Genomic DNA, 11,474 nt, shown 5'->3' on the forward strand with positions numbered 1-11,474 from the left:
GGGATAAAACTGAAGGACTGCCACTGGCTAGCCGGGCTAGTAGACAACAATTTTTACTGGTTCAGGTCCGAAATAAGTGCCATGAGATCTTTGAAAATATCCTTAACGGCAGGGCTAGTTGGACACATTTTGGTCTGAAACGTACTAGCCTCGGGCTAGCAGACTGAGTGACATTCAGTGAGTGGGGATTCAAGATAACGGTACTCTCTTTCCTCTGTCTACTCATTGGCAGGTGAGATCTGCCCTGAGGCTTCCTAGGAGGAGTCTGAACCATCTGGAGGTGACTAGGAGTAGTAGACAGGTCAGTTCCTGATACAGTAGGATGGAGGTGACTAGGAGCAGTAGACAGGTCAGGTCCTGATACAGTAGGATGGAGGTGACTAGGAGCAGTAGTCAGGTCAGTTCCTGATACAGTAGGATGGAGGTGACTAGGAGCAGTAGTCAGGTCAGGTCCTGATACAGTAGGATGGAGGTGACTAGGAGCAGTAGTCAGGTCAGGTCCTGATACAGTAGGATGACTAGGAGCAGTAGTCAGGTCAGTTCCTGATACAGTAGGATGGAGGTGACTAGGAGCAGTAGTCAGGTCAGGTCTTGATACAGTAGGATGGAGGTTACTAGGAGCAGTAGTCAGGTCAGTTCCTGATACAGTAGGATGGAGGTGACTAGGAGCAGTAGTCAGGTCAGTTCCTGATACAGTAGGATGACTAGGAGCAGTAGTCAGGTCAGTTCCTGATAAGGTAGGATGGAGGTGACTAGGAGCAGTAGTCAGGTCAGTTCCTGATACAGTAGGATGGAGGTGACTAGGAGCAGTAGACAGGTCAGTTCCTGATACAGTAGGATGGAGGTGACTAGGAGCAGTAGACAGGTCAGTTCCTGATACAGTAGGATGGAGGTGACTAGGAGCAGTAGACAGGTCAGTTCCTGATACAGTAGGATGGAGGTGACTAGGAGCAGTAGTCAGGTCAGTTCCTGATACAGTAGGATGGAGGTGACTAGGAGCAGTAGACAGGTCAGTTCCTGATACAGTAGGATGGAGGTGACTAGGAGCAGTAGACAGGTCACATCCTGATACAGTAGGATGACTAGGAGCAGTAGACAGGTCAGTTCCTGATACAGTAGGATGGAGGTGACTAGGAGCAGTAGACAGGTCACATCCTGATACAGTAGGATGACTAGGAGCAGTAGACAGGTCACATCCTGATACAGTAGGATGGAGGTGACTAGGAGCAGTAGACAGGTCAGTTCCTGATACAGTAGGATGGAGGTGACTAGGAGCAGTAGACAGGTCACATCCTGATACAGTAGGATGACTAGGAGCAGTAGACAGGTCACATCCTGATACAGTAGGATGGAGGTGACTAGGAGCAGTAGACAGGTCACATCCTGATACAGTAGGATGGAGGTGACTAGGAGCAGTAGACAGGTCACATCCTGATACAGTAGGATGACTAGGAGCAGTAGACAGGTCACATCCTGATACAGTAGGATGGAGGTGACTAGGAGCAGTAGACAGGTCACATCCTGATACAGTAGGATGACTAGGAGCAGTAGACAGGTCACATCCTGATACAGTAGGATGGAGGTGACTAGGAGCAGTAGACAGGTCACATCCTGATACAGTAGGATGACTAGGAGCAGTAGACAGGTCACATCCTGATACAGTAGGATGACTAGGAGCAGTAGACAGGTCACATCCTGATACAGTAGGATGACTAGGAGCAGTAGACAGGTCACATCCTGATACAGTAGGATGACTAGGAGCAGTAGACAGGTCACATCCTGATACAGTAGGATGACTAGGAGCAGTAGACAGGTCACATCCTGATACAGTAGGATGACTAGGAGCAGTAGACAGGTCACATCCTGATACAGTAGGATGACTAGGAGCAGTAGACAGGTCACATCCTGATACAGTAGGATGACTAGGAGCAGTAGACAGGTCGCATCCTGATACAGTAGGATGACTAGGAGCAGTAGACAGGTCACATCCTGATACAGTAGGATGGAGGTGACTAGGAGCAGTAGACAGGTCACATCCTGATACAGTAGGATGACTAGGAGCAGTAGACAGGTCACATCCTGATACAGTAGGATGGAGGTGACTAGGAGCAGTAGACAGGTCACATCCTGATACAGTAGGATGGAGGTGACTAGGAGCAGTAGACAGGTCACATCCTGATACAGTAGGATGGAGGTGACTAGGAGCAGTAGACAGGTCACATCCTGATACAGTAGGATGACTAGGAGCAGTAGACAGGTCAGTTCCTGATACAGTAGGATGGAGGTGACTAGGAGCAGTAGACAGGTCAGTTCCTGATACAGTAGGATGGAGGTGACTAGGAGCAGTAGTCAGGTCAGGTCCTGATACAGTAGGATGGAGGTGACTAGGAGCAGTAGACAGGTCACATCCTGATACAGTAGGATGGAGGTGACTAGGAGCAGTAGACAGGTCACATCCTGATACAGTAGGATGGAGGTGACTAGGAGCAGTAGTCAGGTCAGGTCCTGATACAGTAGGATGACTAGGAGCAGTAGTCAGGTCAGTTCCTGATACAGTAGGATGGAGGTGACTAGGAGCAGTAGTCAGGTCAGGTCCTGATACAGTAGGATGGAGGTGACTAGGAGCAGTAGTCAGGTCAGTTCCTGATACAGTAGGATGACTAGGAGCAGTAGACAGGTCACATCCTGATACAGTAGGATGGAGGTGACTAGGAGCAGTAGACAGGTCACATCCTGATACAGTAGGATGACTAGGAGCAGTAGACAGGTCACATCCTGATACAGTAGGATGGAGGTGACTAGGAGCAGTAGTCAGGTCACATCCTGATACAGTAGGATGGAGGTGACTAGGAGCAGTAGACAGGTCACATCCTGATACAGTAGGATGGAGGTGACTAGGAGCAGTAGACAGGTCACATCCTGATACAGTAGGATGGAGGTGACTAGGAGCAGTAGACAGGTCACATCCTGATACAGTAGGATGACTAGGAGCAGTAGACAGGTCACATCCTGATACAGTAGGATGACTAGGAGCAGTAGACAGGTCACATCCTGATACAGTAGGATGGAGATGACTAGGAGCAGTAGACAGGTCACATCCTGATACAGTAGGATGACTAGGAGCAGTAGACAGGTCACATCCTGATACAGTAGGATGGAGGTGACTAGGAGCAGTAGACAGGTCACATCCTGATACAGTAGGATGGAGGTGACTAGGAGCAGTAGACAGGTCACATCCTGATACAGTAGGATGGAGGTTACTAGGAGCAGTAGACAGGTCACATCCTGATACAGTAGGATGGAGGTGACTAGGAGCAGTAGACAGGTCACATCCTGATACAGTAGGATGGAGGTGACTAGGAGCAGTAGACAGGTCACATCCTGATACAGTAGGATGGAGGTGACTAGGAGCAGTAGTCAGGTCAGTTCCTGATACAGTAGGATGACTAGGAGCAGTAGACAGGTCACATCCTGATACAGTAGGATGGAGGTGACTAGGAGCAGTAGACAGGTCACATCCTGATACAGTAGGATGACTAGGAGCAGTAGACAGGTCACATCCTGATACAGTAGGATGGAGGTGACTAGGAGCAGTAGTCAGGTCACATCCTGATACAGTAGGATGGAGGTGACTAGGAGCAGTAGACAGGTCACATCCTGATACAGTAGGATGGAGGTGACTAGGAGCAGTAGACAGGTCACATCCTGATACAGTAGGATGGAGGTGACTAGGAGCAGTAGACAGGTCACATCCTGATACAGTAGGATGACTAGGAGCAGTAGACAGGTCACATCCTGATACAGTAGGATGACTAGGAGCAGTAGACAGGTCACATCCTGATACAGTAGGATGGAGATGACTAGGAGCAGTAGACAGGTCACATCCTGATACAGTAGGATGACTAGGAGCAGTAGACAGGTCACATCCTGATACAGTAGGATGGAGGTGACTAGGAGCAGTAGACAGGTCACATCCTGATACAGTAGGATGGAGGTGACTAGGAGCAGTAGACAGGTCACATCCTGATACAGTAGGATGGAGGTGACTAGGAGCAGTAGACAGGTCACATCCTGATACAGTAGGATGTTCAGTATTACATTGTGTTCTTGTTTTATTTTGTATATGTGTATTTTATTGACTATCAGCTGTAAAGTCTACAATCAGGGATAATAAATATTCTCTACTCTACTCAGGGCCAGCCAGAGAGCCCCCGGTGTAGGAGCAGGGGCCAGCCAGAGAGCCCCCGGTGTAGGAGCAGGGGCCAGCCAGAGAGCCCCCGGTGTAGGAGCAGGGGCCAGCCAGAGAGCCCCCGGTGTAGGAGCAGGGGCCAGCCAGAGAGCCCCCGGTGTAGGAGCAGGGGCCAGCCAGAGAGCCCCCGGTGTAGGAGCAGGGGTCAGGACCATGGCAACACCCCCAAGAAGAGACGTCACCTCACCAGACAGGGCAGCTCCTCCTCTTCCTCCTCATCCTCACTGTCCTCCCCCCGGGGGTCATCCTGCCTCATTCTGTGCCGCTGCCTTTCTCCCAGCATGCTGAGCCCCACCAACAACCTCCAGGTGTTCTTCCTAATGATAATAATAATAATAACCAATAATAATAACAATATTAATAATATGATTATTGTTAGGTGCCCTTCCTGGACTCCTTCACCGCCCTCCCCGTCCGTCAGCCACCCAGGGAGGAGTTGGAGTGGAAACAGGTGAGAGCAGAGCGCCACCTACAGGCTGGAGGCCAAACCGCGGTGGTTCGGTGGATCAAGAAGATTATAAAATAGACTTGCAGAATTTGGCTTCCTGCTCTTTTCTCTTCCTAGTAAAGTTGATATATAGTTGAAAGTTATCCTGCATTCCGGTGGTAGTGACCATTCTGACTGTGTGTCGTTTTGAAGGTAGTAGATTTGCTGTGGAGCGACCCGAAGAGCCAGCCAGGCTGCAGTCCCAACACCTTCAGGGGAGGAGGCAGTTACTTCGGGCCAGACGTGACCAGACGCCTGCTGGAGAGACACGGCATGACTCTGCTGATCAGATCACATGAGTGTAAACAGGAGGGCTACGAACTCTGCCACGACGGACAGGTGATCTGTTAGGCCTGTTTATAATCTCCATTGAACAGGACTAGCTCTATAAGATATATGATGGCTAGCAGACAACAGGACTAGCTCTATAAGATATATGATGGCTAGCAGACAACAGGACTAGCTCTATAAGATATATGATGGCTAGCAGACAACAGGACTAGCTCTATAAGATATATGATGGCTAGCAGACAACAGGACTAGCTCTATAAGATATATGATGGCTAGCAGACAACAGGACTAGCTCTATAAGATATATGATGGCTAGCAGACAACAGGACTAGCTCTATAAGATATATGATGGCTAGCAGACAACAGGACTAGCTCTATAAGATATATGATGGCTAGCAGACAACAGGACTAGCTCTATAAGATATATGATGGCTAGCAGACAACAGGACTAGCTCTATAAGATATATGATGGCTAGCAGACAACAGGACTAGCTCTATAAGATATATGATAGTTAATGTGTCTGTGTCTGGGTACCCCCCCATGGCTAGTAGACCACCTGACTCTAGTAGACCACCTGACTCTAGTAGACCACCCGACTCTAGTAGACCACCCGACTCTAGTAGACCACCCGACTCTAGTAGACCACCCGACTCTAGTAGACCACCTGACTCTAGTAGACCACCTGACTCTAGTAGACCACCCGACTCTAGTAGACCACCCGACTCTAGTAGACCACCCGACTCTAGTAGACCACCCGACTCTAGTAGACCACCCGACTCTAGTAGACCACCCGACTCTATAAGATCTAAGTGTATTTTGTTATTTCAGGTGATCACCATTTTCTCTGCGTCTAACTACTATGAGGAGGGTAGTAACCGTGGAGCTTACATTAAACTGGGCAGAGAGCTGGTCCCTCGCTTCTTCCAGTACCAGGTCAGCAGGAATACCAGGAAACTCACCCTGACTCAGAGGTAGGGGCTGGGGTGGAGGTGGAGGTAGGGGCTGGGGTGGAGGTGGAGGTAGGGGCTGGGGTGGAGGTGGAGTTGGAGGTAGGGACTGGGGTGGAGTTGGAGGTAGGGACTGGGGTGGAGGTGGAGGTAGGGACTGGGGTGGAGGTGGAGGTAGGGACTGGGGTGGAGGTGGAGGTAGGGGCTGGGGTGGAGGTGGAGGTAGGGGCTGGGGTGGAGGTGGAGGTAGGGGCTGGGGTGGAGGTGGAGGTAGGGGCTGGGGTGGAGGTGGAGGTAGGGGCTGGGGTGGAGGTAGGGGCTGCGGTGGCGGTAGGGGGTGGAGGTAGGGGCTGGGGGTGGAGGTAGGGGCTGGGGGTGGAGGTAGGGGCTGGGGTGGAGGTGGAGGTAGGGGCTGGGGTGGAGGTGGAGGTAGGGGCTGGGGTGGAGGTAGGGGCTGGGGTGGAGGTAGGGGCTGCGGTGGCGGTAGGGGCTGGGGTGGAGGTGGAGGTAGGGGCTGGGTAGGAGGTGGAGGTAGGGGCTGGGGGTGGAGGTGGGGGCTGGGGGATCACGGTTCCTACTGGTCTCTACATACAGAGCGTGACAATGAGTTGATTATCGTGTGTGTCCGTCCGTCCGCAGGGTGAATGTGGCAGAGGGTTCGGCTGTAAGGGCTGTACAGGAGAAGCTGTTTTCCCACCGCTCAGAACTCATGGCTGCCTTTCAGCAGTATGACACAAGTAACAGTGGTAAGATATTTTGGCAATAACACCCAATAACGCCTGCCAGCTGTTAAAAAACAGACTCCTATGACATAGTCATGTTCTGAGATGTGTAGCCACCTGCCATACAGATCACCTGGAACCATCATTGTGTATCATTAGTGACTCTGCTGTGTCTGTTCCAGGCTGTATCTCTGTCTGTCAGTGAGTTAGACTGTCTGTTCCAGGCTGTATCTCTGTCTGTCAGTGAGTTAGACTGTCTGTTCCAGGCTGTATCTCTGTCTGTCAGTGAGTTAGACTGTCCGTTCCAGGCTGTATCTCTGTCTGTCAGTGAGTTAGACTGTCTGTTCCAGGCTGTATCTCTGTCTGTCAGTGAGTTAGACTGTCTGTTCCAGGCTGTATCTCTGTCTGTCAGTGAGTTAGACTGTCTGTTCCAGGCTGTATCTCTGTCTGTCAGTGAGTTAGATGGTCTGTTCCAGGCTGTATCTCTGTCTGTCAGTGAGTTAGACTGTCTGTTCCAGGCTGTATCTCTGTCTGTCAGTGAGTTAGACTGTCTGTTCCAGGCTGTATCTCTGTCTGTCAGTGAGTTAGACTGTCTGTTTCAGGCTGTATCTCTGTCAGTGAGTGGGCCCTGGTGGTGGAGTCAGTCGTGAGACTGGACCTGCCCTGGAGGACTCTGCGCCCGCGCCTGGCACGGCTGGCTCCAGATGGCAGCATCGACTACCAGTCCTGCTTCGAGGACATGGGCCCGGGACAACCCATACCCCAGGTCAGAACCAGGAAGAGACTGATCGATCAATTGATTGATTTTATTTGGCAATCAATAAAGCTGCTCCTTGCACTAAATGTCCCTCTGTGTTTTGTTCAGGTCACTCCAAACTTGGCTGAAACTCTTTACAGGTATCGAACAGACCTTGAGATTATCTTCAACATCATGGACAAAGACCACTCTGGTACACGTTACTCTGAGGATGACTATTACAGCTCATACGCCTGCTAGTTCACATCATGCTACATTAACCATTAGCTTGTTAGACAGAAAACCTTTTTAGTATTCCTTAGTTTCTCTCACTGTCTCTCCCCATCCAGGTCAGATATCCATCGAGGAGTTCCGTCAGACCTGGCATCTGTTTAGTGCTCACCTAGGTGTGGAAGTGGATGACCGGGCCATAGATGAACTGGCTAAGAGTATAGACTTCAACAAGGATGGTAGTATCGACTTCAACGAGTTCCTAGAGGCCTTCAGGGTGGTGCACAAACTGGATGTTAAGGACCAACAGCAGGGCTACCCGGGCAATGACTTGGCTTTAGCTCAGTGAGCCAACACTGGCAGCAGGGCTGAGAGAACTACAAAGACCAGCAGCTAGGTTGATAGAACTACAAAGACCAGTGACTAGGCTGAGAGAACTACAAAGACCAGCAGCTAGGCTGAGAGAACTACCAAGACCAGCAGCTAGGCTGAGAGAATTACAAAGACCAGCGGCTAGGCTGAGAGAACTACCAAGACCAGCAGCTAGGCTGAGAGAACTACCAAGACCAGCAGCTAGGCTGAGAGAACTACCAAGACCAGCAGCTAGGCTGAGAGAACTACCAAGATCAGCAGCTAGGCTGAGAGAACTACAAAGACCAGTGGCTACAAAGACAAGCTGCTAGGCTGAGAGAACTACAAAGACCAGCAGCTAGGTTGAGAGAACTACAAAGACCAGCGGCTACAAAGACCAGTGGCTAGGCTGAGAGAACTACAAAGACCAGCTGCTATGCTGAGAACTACAAAAAAACAGCCACTATGCTGAGCGAGAACTACAAAGACCAGCAGCAGGCTTGAGGGGAGCCATGCTCGCCTTGGCTTTAGCTCTGCAGGCTTAAACAGTCTTGTGGTCAACCATACACTCAGTGTAGCACATGCAGTTGCATGAGTCAGGAATATATCTAGGAGATGTGGTCACCCTTCTCCCTGTGGTGTAGAACATGTCTCAGAGGAGAACACACTACTCTCACCAGCTACTGATATGGAGGCGGACCAACACATGTGAGGTTTCTACAGACAACGCAGACAAGAGCTCCCCGCGGCATGTCCTAGCTCTGCTCTGCAGACCAACAGCACTTTGCCCCATCTTTTCTAGGTCTGAGACAGGGCTGTAAACTCTGAGACCAGACTGCTACATCCTCTCTTCAGGGTCAAAGGTCCAATGCAGATGTTTTAATTTTAAAAAATCTCAATATTAAATCATGTCTGGGTAAGTACCTTACTGCGATTGTTTTTCATTAAAATGGTCAAAAAGAAACTAAAATAGCTTATTTTTAGCAAAGAGCTATTTCTCAAGCAAGAATTTAGCTATGACAGTCTGGGAGTGGTCTGGAAAACTGAAAATGATCTGTTATTGGCAGAGAGGTTTCGACGTCTTTCTTATTGGTCTATTAACTCATTTACTTCCTGGTGAGGTCACCAGGCAGGTCAAAACCATCCCACCAGAACAGGCTGAAATGTATTTTTAAACAACTCTTACACTTAAAAGGTCATTTATCGTAAATTTGACAGTATTATTCCAACCTCATAAAAGGCAGCGTGTAAAGTAAATGATCTGTTATTGGAAGAGAGGTTTCGACGTCTTTCTTATTGGTCTATTAACTCATTTACTTCCTGGTGTAAAGTGTTGGTCCCATGTTTCATGAAGCTGAAATAAACAATCCCACAAATGTTCCCAGCTTATTCCTCTCACATTTTGTGCACAAATGTTTGTTTACACATTTGTTTACATCCCTGTTAGTGAGCATTTCTCCTTTGCCAAGATAATCCATCCACCTGACAGGTGTGGCATATCAAGAAGCTGATTAAACAGCATGATCATTACACAGGTGCACCTTGTGCTGGGGGGGGGGGGGGTCAATAAAAGGCCACTTTAAAATGTGCAGTTTTGTCACACAACACAGATGTCACAAGTTTCGAGGGAGCGTGTAATTGGCATGCTGACTGCAGGAATGTCCACCAGAGCTGACAGTCCATGATGCTGACTGCAGGAATGTCCACCAGAGCTGACAGTCCATGATGCTGACTGCAAGAATGTCCACCAGAGCTGACAGTCCATGATGCTGACTGCAGGAATGTCCACCAGAGCTGACAGTCCATGATGCTGACTGCAGGAATGTCCACCAGAGCTGACAGTCCATGATGCTGACTGCAGGAATGTCCACCAGAGCTGACAGTCCATGATGCTGACTGCAGGAATGTCCACCAGAGCTGACAGTCCATGATGCTGACTGCAGGAATGTCCACCAGAGCTGACAGTCCATGATGCTGACTGCAGGAATGTCCACCAGAGCTGACATAGAAGTATATTACCATTTCTCAATAAAAACAGTTGATGGCCGATCCTGGCATATCATGTCAATAAAAGCATGAACAGAATCTGGTTATAATTCATTAGGGGGGGGGGGTACTGTACATCAAACTGCCTCACTACAGAAACAGGAGATAGACTAGTGTCCTGTCCAGGGGGTGTACTGTACATCAAACTGCCTCACTACAGAAACAGGAGATAGACTAGTGTCCTGTCCAGGGGGTGTACTGTACATCAAACTGTCTCACTACAGAAACAGGAGATAGACTAGTGTCCTGTCCAGGGGGTGTACTGTACATCAAACTGTCTCACTACAGAAACAGGAGACAGACTAGTGTCCTGTCCAGGGGGTGTACTGTACATCAAACTGTCTCACTACAGAAACAGGAGACAGACTAGTGTCCTGTCCAGGGGGTGTACTGTACATCAAGCTGTCTCACTACAGAAACAGGAGATAGACTCCTGCTCCTATTGGCTGTTCTATCTCAGACGAGGCTGCCTTGTCTAAGACTTCCTTATTCTATATCAACTAGTGAACCGGTAAGGTTGCTGTTATGTTGTATAATGTGATGTGTAGCTTTAAATGCTCTTTACTGGCTGTTTCCTTGACCGTTTCCTTACTCGGTTGGTTCACATTTGTATTCGGTGTGTGTGTGTTTATGCACATGTTTGTGCATGCATGTAGAGGTGGGTGTGTATTGGAAGCCCCATAATTATAAAGCAATGTGTGAGCACTGTTAAACACACCTCGTACTTCTGACTGACAGGGAGGGAGGCCAAATGGCAGGACCAGCCTCTCTCAGGAGGGTCGGAGGCATTCCACAGGTCTGGTGTTCAGGATCACACACACAGGACAACACATGCACGCGAACACGCACACTCAGAACTACACAGTGCCAGAGAATCACAAATACGCAGAAAGAGAGGGAGGATGGGAGAGAGAGAGGAGTAGAGAGAGAGAGACGAGAGGAAGGGGGAGAGCGAGAGAGAAGAGTAGGGAGAGGGAGAGAGAAAGAGTAGAGCACCTCAGTCTGCTGCAGGGAGAGACCATGGGGGCTCTGACAGGGCTTCTCTCTGCACTAGTCGCTCTGCTATGGACCCTCCCTCCAGGTCAGTCAGTCTGTCTACCATGTCAACTGGTTTGGATTTCATCTATTGGATCTCTTATTTCTGTTTGTTTGGTAAAAAAGGACTTTTGAGATCAATGGGAACTCCTCATGGCATCAGACTGTCTTTATGTTGATCTTTGTTCTGTCTCCAGGGTCATTGGGTGAGGAATGCAGTCGTTTCAGACACATGGAGAACGGTAGAACATTCTTCCGTTACAGTGGGTTGTATGTGGCGTTCACCTGTAACCCTGGCTATAAGATCCATGGATATAGAACCAACAGCTGTGTGTCTGGACAGTGGACCAGGGAACCTCCTGTGTGTGTTGGTAAGTG

The 11,474-nt window shown here is 49.4% G+C and overlaps 2 protein-coding genes across 6 annotated transcripts in view; both read left to right on the forward strand.

Moving 5' to 3' along the window:
* LOC109876949 (serine/threonine-protein phosphatase with EF-hands 1-like) overlaps positions 1-9,395 on the forward strand; it is a 29,260-nt gene extending 19,865 nt beyond the window's left edge. For 3 of the 5 annotated variants that reach the window (XM_031813453.1, XM_031813452.1, XM_031813454.1), the window contains 9 exons: positions 233-301; positions 4,195-4,557; positions 4,629-4,700; positions 4,890-5,075; positions 5,857-5,999; positions 6,615-6,721; positions 7,300-7,463; positions 7,563-7,647; positions 7,784-9,395. In XM_031813453.1, the coding sequence (XP_031669313.1) occupies positions 233-301; positions 4,195-4,557; positions 4,629-4,700; positions 4,890-5,075; positions 5,857-5,999; positions 6,615-6,721; positions 7,300-7,463; positions 7,563-7,647; positions 7,784-8,013 (1,419 nt within the window). In that variant the 3' untranslated portion in view covers positions 8,014-9,395. The remainder of the gene's footprint in view (positions 1-232; positions 302-4,194; positions 4,558-4,628; positions 4,701-4,889; positions 5,076-5,856; positions 6,000-6,614; positions 6,722-7,299; positions 7,464-7,562; positions 7,648-7,783) is intronic. The other 2 variants (XM_031813455.1, XM_031813456.1) reach the window with 1 other exon arrangement.
* A 1,601-nt stretch (positions 9,396-10,996) lies between these two features.
* The window catches only part of LOC116359798 (sushi, von Willebrand factor type A, EGF and pentraxin domain-containing protein 1), a 15,355-nt gene continuing 14,877 nt past the window's right edge, over positions 10,997-11,474 (forward strand). Inside the window, exons 1-2 of the mRNA XM_031813502.1 lie at positions 10,997-11,142; positions 11,294-11,467. Coding sequence (XP_031669362.1) covers positions 11,082-11,142; positions 11,294-11,467 — 235 coding nt within the window. The 5' untranslated portion in view covers positions 10,997-11,081. The remainder of the gene's footprint in view (positions 11,143-11,293; positions 11,468-11,474) is intronic.

This window comes from Oncorhynchus kisutch, unplaced genomic scaffold (assembly GCF_002021735.2).
Source record: "Oncorhynchus kisutch isolate 150728-3 unplaced genomic scaffold, Okis_V2 Okis05a-Okis16b_hom, whole genome shotgun sequence".
Lineage (NCBI taxonomy): Eukaryota > Metazoa > Chordata > Actinopteri > Salmoniformes > Salmonidae > Oncorhynchus > Oncorhynchus kisutch.